Source organism: Psilocybe cubensis, chromosome 13, assembly GCF_017499595.1.
Source record: "Psilocybe cubensis strain MGC-MH-2018 chromosome 13, whole genome shotgun sequence".
NCBI lineage: Eukaryota > Fungi > Basidiomycota > Agaricomycetes > Agaricales > Agrocybaceae > Psilocybe > Psilocybe cubensis.
The window spans coordinates 396,735-421,452 of NC_063011.1; the positions used below are offsets into that span (position 1 = coordinate 396,735).

The 24,718-nt window shown below is 47.4% G+C and overlaps 11 protein-coding genes across 11 annotated transcripts; 4 read left to right on the plus strand and 7 right to left on the minus strand.

The window, feature by feature from the left end:
• Positions 1-334: 334 nt before the first annotated feature.
• JR316_0012855 (Protein arginine N-methyltransferase SFM1) lies at positions 335-1,253 on the minus strand (the record flags this gene model as incomplete). The annotated part of the gene is made up of 5 exons (XM_047898474.1): positions 335-423; positions 479-530; positions 588-742; positions 866-1,136; positions 1,194-1,253. 5 exons carry the CDS (start codon positions 1,251-1,253, stop codon positions 335-337), a joined length of 627 nt encoding a protein of 208 aa, XP_047742022.1.
• A 438-nt stretch (positions 1,254-1,691) lies between these two features.
• On the minus strand, positions 1,692-2,935 carry JR316_0012856 (D-alanine--D-alanine ligase; the record flags this gene model as incomplete). The annotated part of the gene is made up of 3 exons (XM_047898475.1): positions 1,692-1,829; positions 1,883-2,524; positions 2,582-2,935. The coding sequence occupies 3 exons, from the start codon at positions 2,933-2,935 to the stop codon at positions 1,692-1,694; spliced, it is 1,134 nt and encodes a 377-aa protein (XP_047742023.1).
• An 899-nt stretch (positions 2,936-3,834) lies between these two features.
• JR316_0012857 (L-lysine 2,3-aminomutase) lies at positions 3,835-5,517 on the plus strand (the record flags this gene model as incomplete). The annotated part of the gene is made up of 4 exons (XM_047898476.1): positions 3,835-4,149; positions 4,197-4,569; positions 4,670-5,169; positions 5,233-5,517. The coding sequence occupies 4 exons, from the start codon at positions 3,835-3,837 to the stop codon at positions 5,515-5,517; spliced, it is 1,473 nt and encodes a 490-aa protein (XP_047742024.1).
• Positions 5,518-5,662: 145 nt separating this feature from the next.
• On the minus strand, positions 5,663-6,234 carry JR316_0012858 (Heat shock protein 16; the record flags this gene model as incomplete). Its single annotated transcript, XM_047898477.1, has 3 exons — positions 5,663-5,761; positions 5,818-6,037; positions 6,092-6,234. 3 exons carry the CDS (start codon positions 6,232-6,234, stop codon positions 5,663-5,665), a joined length of 462 nt encoding a protein of 153 aa, XP_047742025.1.
• Positions 6,235-7,654: 1,420 nt separating this feature from the next.
• On the minus strand, positions 7,655-9,433 carry JR316_0012859 (uncharacterized protein; the record flags this gene model as incomplete). Its single annotated transcript, XM_047898478.1, has 7 exons — positions 7,655-7,744; positions 7,807-8,006; positions 8,115-8,141; positions 8,199-8,313; positions 8,360-8,375; positions 8,445-8,476; positions 9,050-9,433. 7 exons carry the CDS (start codon positions 9,431-9,433, stop codon positions 7,655-7,657), a joined length of 864 nt encoding a protein of 287 aa, XP_047742026.1.
• A 4,671-nt stretch (positions 9,434-14,104) lies between these two features.
• On the plus strand, positions 14,105-15,305 carry JR316_0012860 (L-lysine 2,3-aminomutase; the record flags this gene model as incomplete). The annotated part of the gene is made up of 3 exons (XM_047898479.1): positions 14,105-14,357; positions 14,458-14,957; positions 15,021-15,305. The coding sequence occupies 3 exons, from the start codon at positions 14,105-14,107 to the stop codon at positions 15,303-15,305; spliced, it is 1,038 nt and encodes a 345-aa protein (XP_047742027.1).
• Positions 15,306-15,450: 145 nt separating this feature from the next.
• On the minus strand, positions 15,451-16,022 carry JR316_0012861 (Heat shock protein 16; the record flags this gene model as incomplete). Its single annotated transcript, XM_047898480.1, has 3 exons — positions 15,451-15,549; positions 15,606-15,825; positions 15,880-16,022. The coding sequence occupies 3 exons, from the start codon at positions 16,020-16,022 to the stop codon at positions 15,451-15,453; spliced, it is 462 nt and encodes a 153-aa protein (XP_047742028.1).
• A 598-nt stretch (positions 16,023-16,620) lies between these two features.
• Positions 16,621-17,813, plus strand: JR316_0012862 (Aquaporin-1; the record flags this gene model as incomplete). The annotated part of the gene is made up of 6 exons (XM_047898481.1): positions 16,621-17,024; positions 17,090-17,216; positions 17,283-17,317; positions 17,368-17,461; positions 17,522-17,583; positions 17,639-17,813. 6 exons carry the CDS (start codon positions 16,621-16,623, stop codon positions 17,811-17,813), a joined length of 897 nt encoding a protein of 298 aa, XP_047742029.1.
• Positions 17,814-17,915: 102 nt separating this feature from the next.
• JR316_0012863 (Acetamidase) lies at positions 17,916-20,233 on the minus strand (the record flags this gene model as incomplete). The annotated part of the gene is made up of 10 exons (XM_047898482.1): positions 17,916-18,037; positions 18,087-18,232; positions 18,285-18,598; positions 18,652-18,698; positions 18,762-19,135; positions 19,337-19,440; positions 19,498-19,610; positions 19,677-19,733; positions 19,785-19,887; positions 19,961-20,233. The coding sequence occupies 10 exons, from the start codon at positions 20,231-20,233 to the stop codon at positions 17,916-17,918; spliced, it is 1,653 nt and encodes a 550-aa protein (XP_047742030.1).
• A 777-nt stretch (positions 20,234-21,010) lies between these two features.
• Positions 21,011-23,550, minus strand: JR316_0012864 (uncharacterized protein; the record flags this gene model as incomplete). The annotated part of the gene is made up of 2 exons (XM_047898483.1): positions 21,011-23,359; positions 23,422-23,550. The coding sequence occupies 2 exons, from the start codon at positions 23,548-23,550 to the stop codon at positions 21,011-21,013; spliced, it is 2,478 nt and encodes an 825-aa protein (XP_047742031.1).
• Positions 23,551-24,073: 523 nt separating this feature from the next.
• Positions 24,074-24,649, plus strand: JR316_0012865 (Small heat shock protein C4; the record flags this gene model as incomplete). Its single annotated transcript, XM_047898484.1, has 3 exons — positions 24,074-24,222; positions 24,275-24,494; positions 24,551-24,649. 3 exons carry the CDS (start codon positions 24,074-24,076, stop codon positions 24,647-24,649), a joined length of 468 nt encoding a protein of 155 aa, XP_047742032.1.
• Between the last annotated feature and the right edge of the window lie 69 nt (positions 24,650-24,718).

Consider the following 24,718-nt stretch of genomic DNA (forward strand, 5'->3'; position numbering starts at 1 on the left):
AAAGCCTCCAAGCTCTTCTTTTATCTATTTACCACCTGCATTACTTTTGATATCTGGAACGAACATTCACATCCACATTTCTCTACCCTTCCCTTTCCCCATTCATTGTCAACCAATCAAATCACTATCACTGTACTCTGTACTGCTCTGTTTTGAATAATCTTTAACACCACATCCTTTTTTTGCTTGTCTGTATTATTAGTAGCCCTGCATTCTTATCACTTGTTTGTACGATTTTGTAATTTTTTGAGCATCTTTCCCTGTGTTGTATTACTTTTATTAGAACAAGGTGTATTGATTTTCTCAAGTGAACGATGGTTGGAAAGGTTACAGCTTAAAAATCAAATGTCTTGTTGAGATCTTCATGCAGGAGCTGCTTCATCCCTGGAGGGAGGCGGGGTTCATCTCCGTCAGCAATGTACCCTAGTTAGTTGAGGATGAGATTTAACTAATAGTTGACAACTAGATATTGACGTACTAAATGGCATCTCGACGGATTCTTTCGCGTTAAATCGGATTGTGGGGTGATCCTGGCAGGGATATCACGCTATTCCTTCATGGTGAAGGAGAGAATGTGCTTGACTTACGATGTAAGGTATCTCTTTCAGAGGGATTTTATCGTGAACGACAAGCTTGGTAACGCCGAGTGCAGTGTCTGTCGTCATTTGCACGGGTCCTAGGTGGCGAGTGGGGAATCCACGAACCCGTAGCTCAGAGGTACGGTCGCGCGGTGGGTCGTCGCCTTGCAAATACGTGTTAGACGTTCAGTCGATCTCGAAAAGAATGATTGCCCACCAAGAATACCCTGTTTTCTCCGACACAGGTACATGAGCTCTCGTAGCTTAACGGATGTGAATCACGGAACGAGGACATACCCCGAACAAAAACCATTCAAATCGACCGTCGCCGTCCTCTGGCGCAAGTTCGCTTTCGGCTTTGGGATCGAGTAAGCAGACTTTGTCGAGAGGGATGCCCTGGGTTTCCATAAGGCGCATGATGCCGTCCCTGTGCGCGGAGACCTTGGATAGGCTGGGATCGGAGGCGGCACTGAATGCATTGGAAAGAAAGTCGCAGGATGACTTGGAGAGAGACGTGAATTGGACGTGGCCTTCTGGACCAGCGAGCATGCGCATGTGCTGCAAAATACGCATTATTATCGTCAAAAATTATTTTAATTGAAGATATTGGTATACCGCGTATTCGAGTTCAACCCAAGGTGGAATCGCCTTCGTGGTCTCCTCATCGTCCTCCATATGTTCTGCGTTGTATTGATTGCTCGTTTTAGAGCGTATGTACACAGAAGACAGAGATCGGTATATGTTGCGGACCTATCACGTATGTGAATGCCATTGTAGTCGTAGATTATGGGCAGCTTATGGATATTGTAGTCCCTCGTCGTCGGTATTCAAGTTGATAACAGAAAAAAATTGTCAAGCAAGACGTTCGGAGATGGCCGAACAGCGTCCAGCGCGTGTAAACTCGAACCGTTCTTCCTTCTCAAATCTTACTATATTGATGAATCCAGACCTCTTCCTCCTTGTTACTTGGTCAGGCTAAAGCGATATCTTAGACGCCAACACCTCATCAACTTGCAATCTACCTCGACAGTATGTATGCCAATCTGTTACTAGGACGTCTATTCAATATCCATTTTCAGAAAATTATATGACATTGTGGGGTTAGGCGTGCATCTAATTTGCGGTCAGTCTGCTTCTTTCCAACGCACTATGCACGATGGTGGAAATCAACTGGTCATAATCAATGCCGATACTTTCGGCAAGCAGAGGAAAGTCAGAGTACCCAGGTCGCAATCCTGCGAGGGGGTTGACCTATTGTCGACAAGTGAGTAATCAAGGATATGAGAATGTATGGTGATGCTTACCTCAATGCAGTTGGGAACAGCGTTAGCATCTTTTGAATCATAGCGGATGTCCACCCTCCCTCCGTCTCTGCATCCGAGCACTTTCCAAGCCTTGACAGCAACTTCAGCCGCCCGTTGAGCTACGGGATTGCTTGAAAGGTCCATGTTAACATGTTGTGGGTTGGCCCCCGCTCCTGCACGCTTCACGCTATTGCTGTATACCTCCAATTCAAGTAGTTCTGGGTCTTGGTTGTCGACAATAGTGGCCGGGTCAATGGGGCAATTCGGGTTGTCTTTCAAGAATACTATCTCACGTACGCCAATGGCTCGAGCGTTGGAACCTGTCCCAAGGATGCCTACCGTGAACTCACGGCCGCTCAGGAAGCGTTCAATGAGTATAGTCTGTGTCGGATACCGCAGTGACAGGTCCTCGACTACTTTTGCGAGTTGCTCATAATCAGTGACCTTGTTCGCTTGTTGAATGCCAACCCCGCTGCCCTCTGCACTCGGTTTAGCGAATAAAGGAAATGTTTTTAATGCCTGACTGTGCGGCGAGCTTTGGATCACGGATTCAACAGACATCTCGGCGGCTTTGGACCATGCGTTCCTGGGCGGCACACACGCATATGGTGCGGAAGGTACGCCGTAATGCTCCAAGACCATCTAAACGCCTACAATTCAGTATATGCTCGCCATGTCAAGTACGAATGTCAGCCGTACCTTTGTTTTTGCCTTGTCAAGACACAACCCAAGCGTCGCCGAATCCGAGAATGTGAATGGAATACCCCAGGCCTCCAGCAATGCTGGCACCTGAGCCTCTCGTCCTACGCCCCCGAATCCTTCACAGATGTTGAATACGATGTCCCAGTCTGGCTTCGATTTAACAAGCACTTTTGTCAGGGCTTTCAGACCACCAATCATTTCAACTGTCCCAAGTTTTCGCAAGGACGCTGCGATTCGCTGAATCGTTTCGTCGAAATCGAACTCCGCACATTGTTCAGCAGAATATCCTAGCGCTAGCCATTCCTCTCGAGAGTCATATGTGAACGCAATTTTAAGGACAGGGGTAGGCATTTTGGCTCCTTGTGCAAGCATAAATTTTGCGGCCGTTTATAACGAGAGTTGCTGGGGCTCAAAGGTCCAACGCCGCATGTTGGGTGTCAACAAAGTAATTTATCCTACTTAAATTGTCGTGATAAACGTAACTTCTTACACTTACTGGTAAACAGTTACCCTCGAATCGATCCTAGGACTTGTTTAAAATGAATATGTATGGCTTCGCATTGACTGTGCGGACCAATTCCCGGCCCGCCTTATCGGAACAACGCCGCGTCAGTATCGTGTTTTTCCTTCGATCAGATCCTCAATCCAAGATGTCCACAAAGCTCGCCATATCATGCACTCGAAGTGGCTCCAAAGCACACGTTGCTCGAATACTGAAGGTCCCACGCGCCATGAAATCTTTTACGGCGGCCTATGACGCGCATACGTCGACTTAGGTGGGGTAAATTCCTCGGGATATTGGTGAACTATGGCATTCTAACACCATGAGTTAATACTGATCACTTTTCAATAACCTCAATGTTCCTTACAGCATGCAACAACTGTTCCTTAATTTCCAGGACTTCGAGAATAAGATGGGGAACACTTCAGCAATCTCGGCACACATGCATACATCCGTTAGACAAAGTTAAGACGGCAGAGAGCTCAATCCAATGCACTAATTAGCCTAACGATGTAGCATACGTTGCTAGAACACTCTTCTCTGAATTTCCGCATCTGCCAATTTGTGGCAAGTGGAACAAAACCCGGTCAGAAAGCAATTCAACAAATTGAATTATTTTGCTCAAAAATCTATTTAGCCGGGCCTTTTGAATCATTAGCGTTTCAATCAATTACTCCCCAAGATTTTGTCCAGTTCAACAACTCCCATTTTTTTCACTGCACGCTTGGACCTTATCCAGCCTTTGAATATGTTCGGGTCAATGCTACCCAGATATGGATTAAGAAGCATATTTACTTCTTCAACACGGAGCTTTCGTGCTGTAGAAGGGGAGGCGATAAAACCCATTCATCGCGCCACTTACCTCCCTGACCTTGCTCCAGGAGATTATACTGTCACCAACCCTCATCCCAGCATATTTGACCTCCAACAGGCCAATAATGTTTCCAACTCCCCATCACATATAACTGGAGTGACTGGAGTAAATCTTGATATACCCTACTGGAAGGCGCTCCGACCTTGGAAAGATGTAGAGGAGGACAAGTTTCTCAGTTACCAATGGCAGGTATGCGATAGAATGTGACATCATTTTTTCCCTAACGTTTTCTGTAGGTTTCAAACAGCGTACAAGGGGAGAAGAAACTTCGAGAATTTCTTGCTGACGTGCTTCCCAACAATATCCCTTCATCCAGAACTAGAGTTGGAAACCCGAATGTCGCGCCAATTACCACAGCGTATGCATTCATAGAAAGCGTCTCTGATGCGATATCCAAAGCTCCCATGGCTATTCGATTGACACCGCATATATTGAGCGTCATTGACTGGTCGGATCCTGTGAACGATCCTATTCGGCGCCAGTTTATCCCGTTAGGAAGCGAACTATTACTCGATCATCACAGGCTAAAGCTTGATTCTCTCAACGAGGAGCACGATTCACCGGTTAAAGGCTTAGTCCATAGGTATCCCACCAAAGCCCTGTTTTTAGGTACGTTTATTGGTGTTGTAGAAAAATGGGTGCTAATATGTAAGTACAGCAACTTCTGTATGCAACGTATACTGCCGGTTTTGCACTCGTTCCTATGCAGTTGGAGCCAATACTGACACTGTGACCAAAAACTCTCTCAAACCCACAAAGCGACGCTGGGACGAAGTTTTTAACTACATAGAAAATACTCCCCAACTCAACGATATAGTGGTGTCAGGAGGCGACTCCTTCTATCTTTCGCCTGAGCAACTCTACGACATCGGAAAGCGTTTGCTTGAAATCCCACACATCAGACGATTTCGGTTTGCGACAAAGGGCCTGGCAGTTGTCCCATGCCGCATTTTGGACCCTCAGGATACCTGGAGCGCTGCTTTAATCGCAATATCTGACATGGGAAAGAAGATGGGCAAGGCGGTTGCTGTCCACACCCATTTCAACCATCCAAATGAAATTACTTGGATTACCAGGCTGGCTGCTCAAAAGCTTTTCGAGAATGGGGTCACTGTGCGCAACCAGACAGTTCTTCTACGCGGAGTCAACGATAATGTGGCGGTAATGAAGAGGCTCATACAAAATTTGGCGGATATCAACATTCTGCCCGTAAGTTTCCTGACTCTGCTCTTGTACCCGCGATGTCTCCGACCTGTTCGTTTTTCTGTATAGTACTACGTTTATCAAGGAGATATGGTGCGAGGTGTAGAGGACCTTCGGACGCCGCTGTCAACAATACTTGATCTTGAAGCACAGATTCGTGGAAGCATCAGTGGCTTCATGACCCCACAGTTTATTGTAGACCTTCCGGGAGGGGGTGGCAAGCGTCTGGCTTCATCTTACAAAGATTACAACAGAATCACCGGGGTGTCCACGTTTGTGGCTCCAGCTGTTACGGGGGATCCCAACACCGTCTTCAAATACCATGACCCAGTATGGAGTATTCCAAGTCATTAGGCTCACGGGGTATTCAATACTTTGATATTGAACTGAATGTAGAAAAAGAAAATATGAATTATATTACAAGTTGCTACAAGTTAAGACTTCATTACAACATTAAGACCGGGTATTAATGAGAGTGGATATAATGGGTGAATGCCAATTAGGCAATGGTGATTTTCTTTGGTGCAAGCTCCGGTGTGGATTTCGGGAATGTCACGGTGAGAATACCGTTCTCCATGTTGGCTTTAATCTCCTCACTCTGTACAAATTCAGATAAGTTATAAATTCTAAGATTCATGCCAATATTCTACCAACCTTGACACCAGCGGGGAGCTGGAGAGTACGAGAGAACTTGCCAAACTGTCTCTCGCGCACGGCATATCCGTTCTCCTGGAACTCCTTGTCTTGCTTAGATTCAGCAGAGACAGTCAGGCGATTGTTGTGAACATCAATGTTCACATTGTCCTTGACAAGTCCAGGAAGTTCAAATGTGGCCGTGACAAGGTTCTTCTCAGAGTCTTCGTGGAGGTCCATCCTGTTTGACATTTGTTAGATTCATCCAGATATTGTGAAAGTGGGTGATGCTTACCTTGGTCTGAAAGACCTCACTGCGCCATCGCCAGCTCCGTTTCGTTGCTGGACTTGATTTTTGGGCACGCCTTGACGAGCGAAAGCCTCGTCAAAGAGGCGGTCGAAGTCGTAGAATGGTTCGTAAAAGAAGACGCTAGACATTTTGTGTTGTGTGTTGTGTTCAGAGAGATGCTTGTTACTGCTGGTTGAGCCTTCAATTCTCCTCTTTATATACCTCATTGAAAATGCTCTAGACAATACTAGAAATATATTATTGGTGAACTGCAGACCTTTCACGGCCTTCCAGTAATTGGCGCTCGTCATGGAAGGTTCCAGAACATTGAATGGCAAGAAGCCTAAAGCCGTTCTGCCGCCTTTGCAATCTCGCAGCCAGCCTTGATAAGGCCAAACTTGGTTTCCAAACGCCCCACCCTCTAAGCTACGCCAAACCAATGCTGGTTTAGGATACACTACGCACAGCATCTCTCCAATTCAGCTCACCCCCATTTTCCATTTTTCCGAGAAAACCATCGGCTCTTCTACTCTTGTCTCACTCTTCCCTCACTCATGTCTGCCTCCATCACCTCTCACCTCTCTCCCACCAACGAGGCGCATTCCACGCCTATCCCTGCTATCGCCCAGCGGTTTTGAGACCGTGATGACGCAAAACCGCTCTCATCTGGACGCCATACTAGGTCAGCCATTTGAACAGAAAGCATTTTACACGCCAATACTCACTGTTATAAATGCCTATCCTACTAGACCCGCCATTTCCCTCGTAGTTTGCTGTCAAGAGTGGCTTTGAGACCAAAATGACAAGAAATGCGCCCTCGCCTGCGAATCTGGCCAAACAGCAGGGATGGGAGGTGATGCACAGCCACGGGAGGTCTATGGAAGAGGTCTTTCAGTCAGTCGCATAACAGGTATTGTACATGCCGATACTCACCGTGATGTACTTCTAACATATTATACCCGCCCTCGCCCTCATAGTCCGCTGTCAGGAGCGCCGTTGTCACTGAGAAGGGGAGAAATAGCCCCACAGCTTTGCTGGATCATCATAGCACCAAGTCAGTTACTTACACACGGGTAATGCACCGATATTCACCTTTCAACGTGAATATCCAACGTGCAAAGTCTGCCGCTCAGCATTTCGCCAAACGATGAGGAGGGGGTGCATGGCACAGCCACGGGACGTCTCTGGAGAGGTCAGTCAGTCAGTCAGTCATTCAAAGGGGAAACGGCCTTGCAGCTTTGCTGCGTCAACATGGCATCAAGTGAGATAACTACACAGAAGATTCAGCACTGATATTCACCTTTCAGCATGTCTATCCAACATGGAACGTCTGTCGCTCAGCGTCTGGGCAAACGACTGGGAGGGGATGTGTGGCACAGCCACAGGAGGTCGGTGTGGGGTGATGATGTTCAGCTCTGCCATACTTCCCGTCTCCTCTTTCTCCACCATTGCCCTCGTCTTTCGTTGTCAAGAGCGGGCTCGTGCAACGCACAAAGCAGGATTCGAGCGGCCAGAGCTAACACTTCATCGTGTCCGTGTCATCCTTACCATCATGTGTGTTACTGACCATCATGCGCGTTTAGATTCGCAAAACCAGGTGGGCGACGAGAGGGCGGGGCAGATCCCTGGAACGCCGACACCGTTTCCATGAAGACGTGTCTGTGTGTACGATGCAAGGCGAGTCAGTGTCGTCAGTCTCAGAGGATGGTGCTGCCACTTACCATCGTCTCGCGTTGTTGCTGCATCAACAGGGAGGTGTTATGAGGAGTCCTGGTGTGCATCGCGTGAGGTGTAGGCTTACTCATCGTTGCTCCACTGACCATCCTAGCCTCTCGATTTGTGGGGCGGGTGCAGAAAACAGTGCTGCTGGCACTGCGAGGCAAACTCGACATCACAAGGGCGGATAGTCGTTGTTGTTTTGCTGGGTCAAGATCGAAGCGTGGGCGGGGTGTGTTCAAAAGAGTTCAGCGGCGCCGTGCTGGCAAGGTGCGTCAGCGTGGTCTATGACAGTCATAGTATTGCGACTTACCGTTGTTGCGCCAGCGTGACCATTGTTCTGCACATCCAGTATCGAATCAACCTCTGCATATCAACATCCACCCTCAACACTCACCATGCCGTTGCGGTCTGCGGGCAAAGACTCGGACAGAGGAAGAGGGTCGTGATGGTGTTCTGTCAAGGTGCGCCATCAACGTTCTGCGTATTGTATGGCTGCCGCGTCCATCCGCCTAGGTTGAATCAGCACTAGCGCATCCTTGAAGCGATGAAACTCACCCCGTCGCAGTCTGCTCTGCATTGTCAAGACTCTGTAAAGCACGCCGTCAGCGTCGTCCTCGATAAAAGAAACATAACTGCTTACCGTGAGGAGGAATGCGAGACAACCGGGAAAAGCTGAGAGCGGACAAGCCAGAGAAGACGAGGGGATGAGGGAATGAAGGATGCCAGCAAAGTGCGTGCTATTTATATACCCGCGTGGTTCTACCGGTACGCCTGTTACATGTCGTAAGTAGTCCGAATATACAGATTTTTTTTTTTGTCTTGCTTGTTAGTGCATTTTCGGGTTACGAAAGGTGCGAACGGTGTCTTGAGATGGCAAATTGAATGGCTTGCTCCGTCTGAAAGCTAGATCTGTGGGGTCGGAATTGTATGAAAACTTGCAAACGGTTGCATTTCGGGATTGACATTGAATCAGATATCAATGTCATAAACTCTACAGCAACATTACATTGATTTCAAGGCTGAACAAAGAATCACAACACCGTGCATAGGCAAGTGCTCGTATTCAATACTGAGTAATTTACTGGAACTTGTGTTACAAGCCCTACTGCCCCAAAGTGGCCCGGAACACAAATAACGAGAATCCATGAAACCGCCATCCAATCTCTCCAACCCATCTTCGAAATTTTGAAAATCCTCATTGACTCGGGAACAGGTACGTACACCCATATCTCAAATCGTACGTACTCGACGGAAAACTCGCATTCTAGCACTCCCGGTGTGCGGACACATGTTCTGGAGTCGATACAACGAATCCATCTTCTGTGCAGCAACAAATTGAACGCCGCTGTTCTTGCTAGTGGACCTGCCGTTATGAATAGCCAAGGGTATTTTGGCTAGGGTATTTCCGGAGCCAAATTCAAGGGAAACCGTTTGAAATGGTTGGAATGTTGATTTGGGAGAGGAGGCGGGGATCCGGTTGCACAGGAATGGATTGTGTAGTTTTGGATTATCCGTTGGTTCGACGGCTGAGGGGGATGCAGTGGGATACTTTGGAAACCTCCATGAGCTGGATATAGGTATGTGATCACTGTTCAAGGCGTTATTTGCATTGAATGCAAGAATGCGCATTCTCGGCGCTTAATTGGTGTTCATATGAATTGTAAACTTGTATATTGCTCACCGGACACGGTGAGTCTCAAAGACCTACAGACTGTCCAGGGAGTATCCATACATTGAATTAGGGGCCCCCTGTCATTGAAAAACGCGTATTCTAGGTAAAGGTGTTATTTCAATAATGAGGGCATCCGAATCATGACTACTCAGAACAGTACGCAACCAGACAAAATTTTCGACTTTCCAACGGTTCATCCGAACATCCATGACAGCCTTACACTATACTCAACGTACTCTACCTCACCGAGTCCCGGGAAGAACGCGGAATCGATGTAGAATTGCACGGCATGTATATCGCATGCACAAATGCATTTCGTTGCACTCATTTCGCAGAGCTTCTAGGTCGCGTAACGGAAGTTTAGCCGAGCCGAGTAGGTACCCTCTAGTGCCCGAGAAGACCCGCAATGGAAAAAGACGTTGGAAATAGGCTGGAATTGCGAAATGGGTGAGGGGGAGGATGTGGACATGTACGTGAGTTGAAATTGTTGACGAAATTTTTGAGATTGTTGACTTGGGATGGATTATTTGAGTACGGTAGGGTGTGATACATAGTATGAGAGTACAGGGAATTCTGTGGAATAGCTTTGAGATCGAGGTAATATTGTATTGCGCTCTGTTTTGTGCTGAAAGTGCGTTTGGGCGCTTAACACTTTTGGATGTCTCGAACTTTACTCAGCCGGCGCAGCACCTACATATTTCATTTTATCAGGTACTATACGTAGTAATACAGCCCTCCAATACCCTAATATACCATAGAACGTCCCAGACGATCAAAATATGTGATATACACAATTTCACGGCTCGCCCTGAACATTTCAAAGTTTCCGGTATTTCCACACCGCCACAAGCCGCTACCTCTTCAACCATGCAACCCAGCATCCATGGTAACACGCTTGACCCCCTTAACCAACGGAAATACAGGAAATGGTCGCTGTACGTCTGCCACGTCGTTTCGACGAGCCTGCATTTGTTGGAGTTGCGTACATCTTCCAGCGGGCATCTGGGCTCTTGAGCTCTGAGTCACAACGTCATTCGCTAGCCGAGAGGTACTAGAGCAGTCTATATTAAGGCTCAGGCAGAATGGAAACGACTGAAATGAGGTAAAACGATGAATCGGGGGAGGAGGATGACATTGCTTTGCATGTCTTAATATAATGTTATTACTTTGCATGCTTACTGGTGGCGTTTCTAGGATATTATATCCTTGCCAGTAGACCATATAGCATACCTTGGAGTGCTTGGATTAGCGTACAACTGCTCGAGTTACTTGATTATCCGGTTAGATGTTATTTATGACATTTTGATTGTAAATTCCACTTCATTCCTCAAAGTACGGATATTTCTAATGATTTCATGCCTTTTTGACATTCTACGGTGCACTGTACACCCCATAGACACCCAACGAAGGTCTCAAGTGTCTGAATTCGAGTGCCACGTCATTACAATTCGCGCACTCGACTGGAAACTCTCCCTTTCAAGGCATTTCTCTTGACATGTTTTGTATTCGTTGACTTATTCATTAGGTGGTCAAGTCACTGCAAAAATCCAATACGATTCAAACGCCTCACATACTCTCGAACCCATAAACTATCAGAGCGTAAGCTCCAGCGAGTACTTACGTAACTGTGAACCTGAGAGTCAGATCTAAGGTTAGTTTAAAATTGTAAAGCAAATCGGGAGCGAGTCGACTATACCTAAAGCGGATTTGTAGGAAGCAGCGGCGCTTATTGGATGTTACAGCACTTTTCGCTGTACCGTGTCGTCATTGAATTAATTTTTTGATACCCGCGTGGCTTGGTGTAAATTTGAGATTCACTGAGACGCGTCGGACGTGTCGCGTCGCATTCAGGTGACCTGAGTCTTGTTTATTTTCGGACCTTGCACTACGCGTTTTGGGGTTGAGGAAAGCAGCGTGTTTATAATATTCAGGGTTCTGTACGTAGGTGAGTTGGTTCTGAGCCGTATGCACGTAACAAATGTCGAGCGTTGTGAAGCAACAGTCAACAAAACCACGGAGTTTTACACGAATGTGGATGTCCAGGTCTAACCTGCAAGGCTTTATCAATGCCCAGCGGATGCTAGACATACAAGAGAGAAGACAATTACTCCAGTGTTTGGCACGATTGCAACGAGCATTTTTCAAAGCCCATGGATTGTTGAAGCTGGGAGGACTTGTAATCAGTATACTATTGAGGAAGAATTTAAATCAAGAGTAATACAAAGGCTGCAAAAGGGAGGCAAAAGTGCAGATTGTCAAGGCCATCTCAGAATAAACTTTATGGCATTGAATTAAAAAAATTACAAAAGTTCGTAAACTTCGGAAACGAGGTTCGGTGAAGCAGGACTAGTAGTATAATTGATGAAGCTAGAGAAAATGGCCTGAGGTGCTAATAAAATGCAACACGACTCTTGGCAGAAAAAAAGGTATAAAGAGGGAGCCAGATTTCATGAACACCAGCTGTGCATTATGCCCTGATGCTGGGGGCATGCTATTCCAGTCTTTCGTCGTCCAACCCTATTCATTGTTTGTGTGTGCCAAACATGGACTTTGAAATTTGATCTCGCATCACATCTTTGCTTTAACCCACCACCATGTGTCAGTTTTTTAATCTTTTACCAAGGCTTTCACATTACTGACAAGGCATTGCAGGCTCTTTTAACTGCCGAAAGCAACACGAATGTAACTTTACGTCTAACGTCAACTGCTGTTCTGGAATTTCGAAGCTGTGTGTGGACGGTTAGGGGTCGTATCGAGGCTGAGGGTCGGGTAAGTAAGTTGATTACTTTGCGGGGATTTGGATGTGCACTGACATGTTTTGTAGTCAGAATGCTCCGACGCAATGTATCGCTTTCCCGCGGCCGGCCTCGCTCACAGCTGGCATTTGGAAGTTGGACTCGACAGCTAGGGTTTTAGAAGGCTGAAGTGCTGAGGTTCTGGTAAGCAGGTTTCTATTCAAAGTTTCGGGCATATTCTGACCTCTATATTGTAGGATAGACACTACGTATCGATTTCCCGCGACCGGCACCATGCCAATTGAGCAGCGAGGGATTGTGTTAAGGATGGAGAGTTGGTAAGTGTATTGACTTTCAGTACTCTGGGTATGTTCTTACTTTGTTTTGTAGCGACGCAATATATCTATTTCCCGCGACTGACTGTTCATTGCACCACACCAAGGGAGAATGTGGTGGTAAGTACATCGAGTCCCAGTGCTCTGGACATGTGCTGACCTTGATTTTGTTACCCAGAATGCCCCGACGCAATATATTGTCTTCCCGCGACCGCCTGATCTCCATCGGAGGAATGAACTGGTGAGTACATCGTGGTTTAATGCTCAGTACAAGTTCTGACATTGTTTTAGTAGCTAGTATGCTCCAACGCAACGTATCGCCTTCCCGCGACCACCCCTTCCTGTCCATCTCCAACCTTACTCTACCACAATGTACCGAGCTCCCGCAACCCACGTATCACCTTACATACTCGACAGCCACCGCCCATTTTTATGTAACAATGTCTCGCAAGCTGGGAAAGTTGTATTGATGCCATGTTCCCCCACGACGGCCTCGATGCAATGCATGGAATTCCCACAAACGCTCCGACGCAATGTATCACCGTCCGGCAAGCTGGATGCGTTGGACTGGTTCCCCCTTCCTCGACATTGTGTGAAGACAAACGAACGACTTCCCGAGGTCTCGACATGACATACGAGTCCCCGCCAACCATGTTCTTTGCTCCGACGCAACCTATCTTCGTCTGGCGAGCTGGACACGATGGGTAGGTGCCCCTTTCCTCCAACAAGTTCCCGATGCCTTGCCATGACGTATGGAGTCCCCGTCAACCTTGACGCAACGTATTGCTGTCCGGCGAGCGGCCTTGTAAAATTCCTGCGAACCATGCCCTTTGCGCCGACACAACGTATCGCCGTCCGGTAAGCTGGACGCGTTGTTAGACTGGAGCCCCATTCCCTCAACAAGTTCCCAATGCCTCAACATGGCACACAAGTCCCGCCAACCGTGGTCTTTGTACTGACACACCGTATCGGTGCCCGGCGAGCTGGACGCGTTGGATTTCTGTCCCCCCGACGCGACTCGTGGAGTTATCAAGGAATCGCCGTCATGTTGTTCCGACTCAGCGTATTGCCTTTGGGAGGTGGGAGGAAGGAAGGTCTCTGTCAAATCCATGAAGCACGACCCGACGATCCGTTCTGACACGTTACGCAGACACGACATATCGCTGTACGATGACTTTGCGCACCTGCGAGCATCCTCCACATAGGCCGGTATGTGCTTTGACTCTATGCTGGCGAATATGTGGTTGACTTGCTACTTTCCAGGGGGCTATGGACTTGCACTGTTTTGAACTCAGGACTTGTGTTTGTAGGTTTGGTGGATTTGACTTGGACAGGTATGTTTTTTCTCGAGTAGATAGACCGGTTACGCCCCAAATTGGCCTTCGGGCGGGGCTAACCTCTGCTTGTACGATAAATTGAAGGTGTTGGAATGCATGGACTACGCTCTTTTTTTGTGCTATAATTAGATCTCTACATTTATCCGAGTAAAAACTCGCCAGAAAAACACGCAAGCGAGACAAATGTGCTCAGTTATCTAGAACTAGAATTGGAAACCCAAATGTCGCGCCGTATAGAAAGCGTCTCTGATGCGATATCCAAAGCTCCCATGGCTATTCGATTGACACCGCATATATTGAGCGTCATTGACTGGTCGGATCCTGTGAACGATCCTATTCGGCGCCAGTTTATCCCGTTAGGAAGCGAACTATTACTCGATCATCACGGGCTAAAGCTTGATTCTCTCAACGAGGAGCACAATTCACCGGTTAAAGGCTTAGTCCATAGGTATCCCACCAAAGCCCTGTTTTTAGGTACGTTTATTGGTGTTGTAGAAAAATGGGTGCTAATATGTAAGTACAGCAACTTCTGTATGCAATGTATACTGCCGGTTTTGCACTCGTTCCTATGCAGTTGGAGCCAATACCGACACTGTGACCAAAAACTCTCTCAAACCCACAAAGCGACGCTGGGACGAAGTTTTTAACTACATAGAAAATACTCCCCAACTCAACGATATAGTGGTGTCAGGAGGCGACTCCTTCTATCTTTCGCCTGAGCAACTCTACGACATCGGAAAGCGTTTGCTTGAAATCCCACACATCAGACGATTTCGGTTTGCGACAAAGGGCCTGGCAGTTGTCCCATGTCGCATTTTGGACCCTCAGGATACCTGGAGCGCTGCTTTAATCGCAATATCTGACATGGGAAAGAAGATGGGCAAGGCGGTTGCTGTCCACACCCATTTCAACCATCCAAATGAAATTACTTGGATTACCAGGCTGGCTGCTCAAAAGCTTTTCGAGAATGGGGTCACTGTGCGCAACCAGACAGTTCTTCTACGCGGAGTCAACGATAATGTGGCGGTAATGAAGAGGCTCATACAAAATTTGGCGGATATCAACATTCTGCCCGTAAGTTTCCTGACTCTGCTCTTGTACCCGCGATGTCTCCGACCTGTTCGTTTTTCTGTATAGTACTACGTTTATCAAGGAGATATGGTGCGAGGTGTAGAGGACCTTCGGACGCCGCTGTCAACAATACTTGATCTTGAAGCACAGATTCGTGGAAGCATCAGTGGCTTCATGACCCCACAGTTTATTGTAGACCTTCCGGGAGGCGGTGGCAAGCGTCTGGCTTCATCTTACAAAGATTACAACAGAATCACCGGGGTGTCCACGTTTGTGGCTCCAGCTGTTACGGGGGATCCCAACACCGTCTTCAAATACCATGACCCAGTATGGAGTATTACAAGTCATTAGGCTCACGGGGTATTCAATACTTTGATATTGAACTGAATGTAGAAAAAGAAAATATGAATTATATTACAAGTTGCTACAAGTTAAGACTTCATTACAACATTAAGACCGGGTATTAATGAGAGTGGATATAATGGGTGAATGCCAATTAGGCAATGGTGATTTTCTTTGGTGCAAGCTCCGGTGTGGATTTCGGGAATGTCACGGTGAGAATACCGTTCTCCATGTTGGCTTTAATCTCCTCGCTCTGCACAAATTCAGATAAGTTATAAATTCTAAGATTCATGCCAATATTCTACCAACCTTGACACCAGCGGGGAGCTGGAGAGTACGAGAGAACTTGCCAAACTGTCTCTCGCGCACGGCATATCCGTTCTCCTGGAACTCCTTGTCTTGCTTCGATTCAGCAGAGACAGTCAGGCGATTGTTGTGAACATCAATGTTCACATTGTCCTTGACAAGTCCAGGAAGTTCAAATGTGGCCGTGACAAGGTTCTTCTCAGAGTCTTCGTGGAGGTCCATTCTGTTTGACATTTGTTAGATTCGTCCAAATAATGTGAAAGTGGGTGATGCTTACCTTGGTCTGAAAGACCTCACTGCGCCATCGCCAGCTCCGTTTCGTTGCTGGACTTGATTTTTAGGCACGCCTTGACGAGCGAAAGCCTCGTCAAAGAGGCGGTCGAAGTCGTAGAATGGTTCGTAAAAGAAGACGCTAGACATTTTGTGTTGTGTGTTGTGTTCAGAGAGATGCTTGTTACTGCTGGTTGAGCCTTCAATTCTCCTCTTTATATACCTCATTGAAAATGCTCTAGACAATACTAGAAATATATTATTGGTGAACTGCAGACCTTTCACGGCCCTTCCAGAAATTGGCGCTCGTCATGGAAGGTTCCAGAACATTGAATGGCAATTGCCGAGGTTTTGGTCTGAGAATGAAAATTGAAATGGAAGGCACTGCCGAAGCCGTTCTGCTCGTCTCGCCGACGGTAGAATTCTTGACATTTTTTTGGCTAGGTATTCGGATGCGACATGCACATACTATTGATATGTGTATTCCACTCAACTAAACTGGAGGTTAGTCAACTGCTCTGCCGACCCAAAAGCGAATAATTGACTCATAAGCGGGGCTGGAAGCATGCTAAGGCAATACCACAATCTGTCTGGTTGAAGAAAATCGTGACAGCCGAGCGGGCAAGAGGAGGTTCTAAATTCCGTTCAAATTCTGGCTGACGATACGCCTCCTTTATGAGCAACACACCAAGACACACAACTTCACTTAAGGTATATACTTTACACACATCATCGTTCAAGCTTTACAATGCGGGAAAACTTTCGGTGGTCCTCCATTTCTGCAAACTTGGGCGAAGATATAGCAGCAGCAGCGTTCGAATTCATCGGGACCGTATTTTTTTTGCTTTTTGGTCTCGGTGGGATTCAAGCAGCAGCAGCAGCGGAAAGCACTATCGATAACGCTCCGTCAACGGGGATGATCAGCCACATCATGTACATCGCAACGTGCATGGGTCTGAGCTTGCTCGTATCTGCATGGTTGTTCTTCAGAGTGACTGGCGGTCTGTTTAACCCCAACGTATCTCTTGCGTTGTTTCTAATTGGAGTACTTGGTCCGGTGCGATTTGTGCTTTACTGTATCGCACAATTGGTTGGAGGAATTGCCGCGGCTGCGATTGTCAGGTCGTTGACCTCTGCACCTTTGGGCGTCAAGTGAGTGCCCGTCTTATACCAAATGAAGCGTAATGGTCTGAGTCACACTGACTTATTCTCTCCAGTACATCTCTGACTCCCCAAATCAACAGTGCACAAGGCGTTTTTATAGAAATGTTCATTACAGCCGCACTCGTCATAGCTGTGTTGATGTTAGCAGCTGAAAAGCACGAAGCTACCCCCTTTGCTCCAGTGCGTTCTACTCCAAAAGTAACGCCGGGAATCTGAATTTCTTATACGCAAATTACATCGACTCAGGTTGGTATTGGCCTAACATTGTTCGCGTGCCATCTGTACGTTAATGCACTAATGTAATCTTGGCGGATTCATTCACCTTACCTAGCTTTGCCGTTTATTATACGGGTGCTTCCATGAATACAGCAAGATCATTTGGACCCGCCGTCGTATCCGGTTTTCCGGTCCCAAATCATTGGATAGTAAGGGGTTTCATTTTATTTATCACTAGAATCCTAGTGCCGATCTTTTCTTTGTTTTAGTATTGGCTGGGGCCTTTTCTAGGATCGATTCTTGGGACAGGCATTTACGCATTACTGAAGCAGTAAGCAGTTTTACATGGTTCCTGTAATAAGTATAGATATTGAAAAATGTACTAGCTACCATTATTGGGACCTTACTCCCCATCAAGCTACAGGAGACTTTGAGAAATCCCCAGATGATCCTGTCGAAGGGGCTAAGCGAGCGCTGACGGGTAAGGAAAACAGGGATGATGTTCAACGAGACGGAGCAAGTGAGGGTACAAGTGGATTTGGAAATGAGGAAAGGGTGTAATCGCACACTTGTTGCAAGATAATGAACGAAATAGTCTAGCTGATGACAGGGCTAACAAGAGTCTTTAAACAAGCTAGTAGAATAATATGAGAAAAGTAGTCTCTACGTGAAATGCCTTAGCGAAGTTTCCACAATTTCTCCAATGGAAATAATGGCTTCCTCTTCCATATTTCGCCCTATTAACTGGATGGAAATCGGAGCGTCTCTGAATTTCTCGACTTCATCTGTATTAAATATGAGTAACCATAATAAAATAAGATATTCAAATCTTACAAAACTCATAATTGGCCTTGTCCTGCTCTGTAAAGAATGTATGGGGCAGCTTCTTGACATCCAAAGCCGCATCAACCGAGAGGCCAGTGGGAATAGCAAGTGAGGTATAATCAAGTGCATTCCATATCATGGTATAGCTTGGGGTCCTAAGTTACTTCAGCATCACAAATTATGGCAGAAGGCCGGAAAATTTCTCACTTTGCCATTCCATGCGGGGGAGCGACATGCGCCGCACATGGAGAGATGATGACATCGACAGGTCGTCCCGTTCCAGTATATGCAGCAGTAGAGTTCCAATGGTCCAAATACTCCTGTCTCAGCTCTGTACGTCGTCGTTGTACCTGCCATAGCTGATACGCGGTGACAGATTCAGCTTTGACAAATGGTCGTACAGCCGGCCCTGAGAACGGCGCGCGCTCAGCGGTGGTGCTCATGTTCTGGATGAGCGGCTCCCCAGAAGGGAGAACGGAGGTGTGATAGTCCTCGTATGCGCCCGCGGCCCAAATGTCTACCTGGTAAATACTTCAGTAAGGTAGAAAGAATTGAATTTTTGACAGAGCCATACTAAAGTTTTATAAATCTCGCCGTGCTTCAGAGGCTTCCAGTCGATTACTACAAATCCATTACTTAATCAGTTGTAGCTCATTGCTAAACACGTAGAGTCGCAGTACTCACCATTATGCCCTGCACGTATTAAAACTGATTTCGTGGTTTCGAGTGCCCTGATAATAGGAGGGTGAGGAAGCTCGACTCCATCATGCCAAAGGATAGCAAAACATAGTCGACCACCGCGTCCATGGTCAGAAAGTTGATACTCTTCGTCATTCCAAGGTTTCCGAATCACCAGCGGGTCTTTCAGCCATGCCATCTGACTAGACACCGCTTCCATAAATATTTTTATCCCAGATAAACTGTTCGATAGAGGTCCCAGAACTGATAGAACCGAGTCCTGGCCTTCAGAGGTGTTGACACATCCGGCGTAGGGGACTCGTCTTTGTGAAGGACTTAAACCATATAAGCCATTGAATGCAGCAGGGATTCTGATAGATCTGTGCGAGACTAAATAAATGGACCAAACAAATAATCTGTCAAGCATACCCTGCTATATCTGAACCTACGCCTTCAGTGGTTTTCAAACGTGAGAATTATGCTGATAACACAGAACCGAGCTACTTAGTACCTAAGGGGCTACCTCTCAAGGCTAAATCTTATATTAGACGTATGAAGGAAGTTAAAATCATACGAGTAACTTTCCTATAAGAGCGGCTTCGCCTCCAGATGAGCCACCAGCAGTGAGTGAACGGTTATGCGGATTGAGAGTTCGCCCGAATACGTGGTTAAAAGTTTCGATCCACTGTTTGATTACAAGATCAAATATAATGCAATAAGTCAAGAGGACTGAAAATCTTACCATAAGAGTTTGCGGAACATTGGTTTTTACATACAAAACGGCACCGCATGCTTCAAGAATATCAGCCAGAACAGCATTTCTATCCGCAAATTTGCCAATCCATGAGACATATCCTTTCGAGGAATGACGGGGAAAAATTAGGAGGACCAACGGCCTCATAAGAAAATATGGAAGCATACCCAACGTCGACTCTAATCCCTTGATATTGACTTGATCCTTCAAAGAGATAGGTAGCCCTTGAATACTTAATGAGGTTCACCACGAGAAAAAGTAATTCAATAAATTACCATGAAGCGGACCAACAACCCTCCCTGTCCTTTTCAAATGGTCGTCCAGTTCAGCAGCCCGAGCTACTGCGCGTTCGATGAAAATTTCCGTAAGGCAGTTCACCTGCTCGCCGCAAAAACAGGCCAATCTTAGTGATCAGTTCAATCGGGACGACCAGACTGAACAAGGAACATACCAGCTGATGCGCAATAATGGCTCTCTTTGAAAATGCTATCGTGACTTCGACGGCTGTCCACTTGCCAGTTGCCAACTTTTCAAGCAGAGCATCAACGTCAGAATTAGTAATCTCTACTTCCTTCGCATCGAGCAGGCCACTCTTCTCAGGAAAGTCCATCACATTTAGTGTGTCTTTCGATGGCAGGTTTGTTAGGATCCATTCCTTTGGAATCGAGGCTGTCTGACGTTTCTTCTTTTCGTCGACTAGTTCTGTCCAGTGCTTTGACGCCATATCTTGTAGGTATGCGCTGTACTGTATGATAGAGAATAAAGGCCTTGCATTTGCTGCTTAAATAGCCAAAAAACAGCCTCGATGACAGATCAAAAAATCCGGCTATGAAAAGTCTGCGCGAGTCTCTGGACGTAGCATCTAAACATCATAGGATCCCCACTGCTTGTGAACCCTTCCTAACCAGAAACAGGTCAACGAACTAATGAAAAAGGTAAACAAGTACTTGTGTGTCGTGATCCTCGAAGCTTATCCAATGCGACGATCGCAAATTACTTGGAATGGTATACTGCGTTTGTCATGTTGGGCAAAACACGAATCTTCCCGAGGCCATCCCCGAGTCCGGAGCCTAAAACATTCCTCAATCGAATTTTGTGTTACATGCTAACTCCAGCCGATACGGGAGCTTTTCCAGTGAAATTTTTGTATCAATGCGGCGCATGACATTATGCGTAGTGGGAGCCAAGAACAAGTAAGGTGCTATCGTTGAAAATCACCGTTTATTAACACTCAAACTGTGCACAGTAAGATGTGGAAAGATCATAACTAGGGAAAATACATTCAATCAGTAGGCGTCATAAACAAGCATCGTTAAAGAGGAAAAGACTACATGCAAGAAAATCGGGTTTGAGGTTACGGATTCAAGAAATGAAAAGATATGAAGCAACGTTACTGCAAATGAAGATCGTTCGTATCTCGTTGGCGATATTGGGAGGTTACTCTTCAGCGCCAGGGTATCATGAAGTTACAAGTAATGGGCCGTTCCACCTCGCCTTCTGATCACTTCTTCTCCTTGTCTTGGTCGAAAAACGCAACAAGCTGACCAATGGGAACCTTCCCAACAGGTTTAGGCATAGCAATAGGCTTCATCAACGAATCTCTGCTCTGCTTCCTCAACACCAGCGGGTCCACAAATTTGCCGCTTCCTGCCCCTAACCCGCTCACCATCCCATCACCCGTCCCACCGCCGTTCCCTGCACCGTGGGCTAGGGTCCCCGCGCCTGTGTTCAGTCGCTCCGTCGACTTGGACCGCGTGCGCAGTGGCGCGACGGACGGCGGGGCGAGCGCAGCAGTTGGAGTCGTCCCACTTGCACCGGGAATACTCGAGAACCCATAAGCAGACTGCGCGCGAAGCCGCCTGTTCGAGAGCGGTGACGGGGATGACGACGTCACTGATTTGTAATCGCCCTTGCCCTGCCCACCTGTAGCGTTGGCGTTGGCGTTGGCGTTAGCAGAGGCCAATTTGGCGGCGGCAGATTTCCCAATAGTTTCCCCTCCAAATTCATTCTCTTCATCGTCATCATCGTCATCATCAGTAGAGGACTTCAAAGCGGACTTCGGGGTACTGACGCGCCTGGGCTGCTGTTGGGGCTCCGAGGCGTTGGATGATAGATCGTCTGGTGGTGCAACAATAGGTCCGCCCAGAGCCACAGTGTACCGTTTTCGCGGTGTCGGGCTCACACTGGTCTGTCGTTTACCGGATGCCTTGGGAGGCGGCAGACCGCTACTCCCTGCATTCGAGTTGGTGGTTGCAGAGGGCGATGGACTCACTGCTCCCGCGCTTGAAGTGGGGTTGGCGGACATCGGAGTAGGTGACATCGTTCGTCCATAAGACGAAGTTGAGGAAAACGATGTAGTGGAAATGTTGGTGGATGCTGCTGAATACAGACTAGTACTGGTCGCAGGGAGCCCGGAGATTGCCAAGCCTTGAGAACGGCGGCGCGCTGCGTTGATCGAGCTGGGAGGGGAATTAGGAGGAGAGAAAGCATCGGGCGGCGAGGTGTAGTCGCCTTGTGGGTATGGCAGCCGTGTACCGGAAGGTGTCTTTGTCGATGCCAGAGGTGGACTGGTGGATTCTAGAGCAGACGCAGATATACGGCGATGGTGTGGGGTGGTGGGTAAGGAGGAGCCAGTATGTTGCTGTTCCACAATGACGGAAGATGTCGTCGGAAGTGGAGGAGAAACAGAGGCCTGCTGAGTTATGGGACCTGATGACAACCTCGAAGGCGCGGTCGCAAGTTTGGCCATCTCGCGTCCCAGTTCACCTACACGGCCTTGGAGCTCTGTCATTCCTTCCCTGATCTCCTGGAGTTCATGAGACACCCCGGTAGGCGCCTCTTTCTGATTTTCTTTTTCAACCAACCATTTCTCCACATCATTCATTCGCTCTTCGAGGGCGCGAACGTGTCCGACAGTCCATTTTTCTAGCTTTTCAAATCGTTTTGCTATGGCTAGAAGCGTTCCAGGCATGTCTACTGCACCCTGAGGATTAAATTGGACATAAAGAGGGGGCGCCTCCCGCGAAGGGGACGCGGAGATACTGTCCGCAGAGCGCATAGGCGAAGGTGTGAGATTTGGAGGCATGTTCGAGAGACTGGGACGTGAAGGAGTGGGCGATTGGGGAGAAGAAGGAACCGGCTTTCTCTGAGGAGGGGCCACGGGTATATTGAGGTTTGAGTAGGCAGGGTCACTAAACTTTCTCGATGCATTAGATGGCCAATCCTTTTCCTTTTCTTTATCCTTTTCCTTTTCCTTCTCCTTTTCTTTGCCTTTGAGATTCTTCTTATTGTCCTTCTCCCGCGCCTTGGCATCCTGAATAACCTGTTGAGCGGGCGTAAGGGGCTCCTTTGTCGGTGTCAGCTTGTTCTTTGCCGCTGTCCACCAATTGCTCTCCTTCTGCGAATTTGAGGGCGATGGCGGATTCGGGGTGCTCTGTGAACGTGAAGGGGGAGGTGGCAATGATTTTGCCGTCTCCATCATTGCCAGAACGCGTTCTTCGACGAGCTTGCGCTGCTGTGCCTCACGCGTAAGAATCGCCTCTGCCTCCCGTCGACTCCGGTCGCGTTCTCTCTCGGCCTCTGCTTCTAGCTCTGCATCACTGGGTAAAGGAGATTTCGGCCCAATTCCTCCTACGAAGTGGTTCATCCGTTGAACAAAGCTGGCAGCCAGATGCGAGACGGATGAGGCCGGGGATGGAGACCTATGCCATTTGGCTGGGTCGTCGTCGTCGTCGTCGTCGTCTGAGCCATCGTCTGAGCCGTTAGGGTCTATTCCCGTTGAAGTGTCCATGATAAACCCCTGACGAAGGGGCGACGGTGGACGCGGTGAGGTCCTGCGCGCTCCTTCAGGCTGCATGCATAACGAATGTAATTCAGCTGCCTGATCAGAGGTGATCCATTGATCGTACTCACCAATGCCAGGGATCCTACAGGCGAGGTCATTCTTCTCTGCTGCTTTATTCCATCTGCAGATCCCTGTCCCGGTGGCTGCAGATTGTTGCTCGAAGACTGAGTCGAACGATGAGACGGTGAGCTCGCCATCCTGCTATCCCGCTTTCATCATAGTACACGCAATTAGTTGGCAAGTTCACAAATTTGGACGTCTTCACTTACTAGCTATTAGTTGTTTCTATACTCGGTGGACCGTTCCCGCATCCAATGCTGGATATACCTACCTTTGACGGTCCCCTAGGAAGGTGAACTTGATGTGTGCGCTCTCAGCCTCTCCAGCCCATGTTTGGTCCTCCCGTTGTCAGCTTTGGCTTGTAACAATAAACAATGACCACTAGTTTTGAAGCTCCGAATCAACATTACATTGCCGTGGCCGGAACAACTTTTCTAGAACCTTTCTCAAATGTCTCTCGGCGAAGCAACGAGTTCTCATAGCATATTGGTACCCCCTTTCTCGATATTTCTAGAGGTTTTCTGACTTACGCGTTAGTAATCAAGTAATTCTGATATCAATGTTACTAGAAGCCTCGTGAAAGGTGCTCTGTAGGGTATATATGCGACGAATGAACCCCTCTCGAAGGCATCAGAACAATCCTCAGTCACCATAAACCAAATGTCGAGCGTTTTCTTCTACGAACCTTTCTACGACTTTGACCGCTTCTTTGACGAGGCCTTCTCATCTCGCCAAGGAAACTCACGAAACCAAGTACAACAACGAAATTCTAACGGTCAGTCTGGTATCGTGCGGTCCTTCAAGCCAAGGTAAGGTCTCGGTCAACAGCAAATTGTATTGTTATCTGACTTTCTTTTCTAGAATGGATCTTCATGAAGACTCCGAGAAGAATCTTGTCACTGCGACGTTTGAGCTTCCCGGACTCGTCAAAGAGAACGTGAACATCGACGTTCACGATAATCGCCTCACTGTCGCTGCCGAGTCTAAGCAGGCCAGCGAGTATCAAGAAAACGGCTATGCCGTCCGCGAAAGACAGTACGGAAAGTTTTCGCGTACCCTGCAGCTCCCCAAGGGAATAAAGGTTGGTAATTTTATACGCAATTTTTGAATTGGGGGACTCACGTTTCATGATTACAGAGCGAGGAAATAAAGGCAAATATGGAGAACGGTATCCTTACCGTCACTTTCCCAAAGTCGTCGCCCGAGCTGGCCCCAAAGAAAATCACTATTGCATAGGAACAATCTTAAATCCTTCACTATTTTTGTTGGAGGGTACCTATAATTGTATTATAAACTTGTATCCAA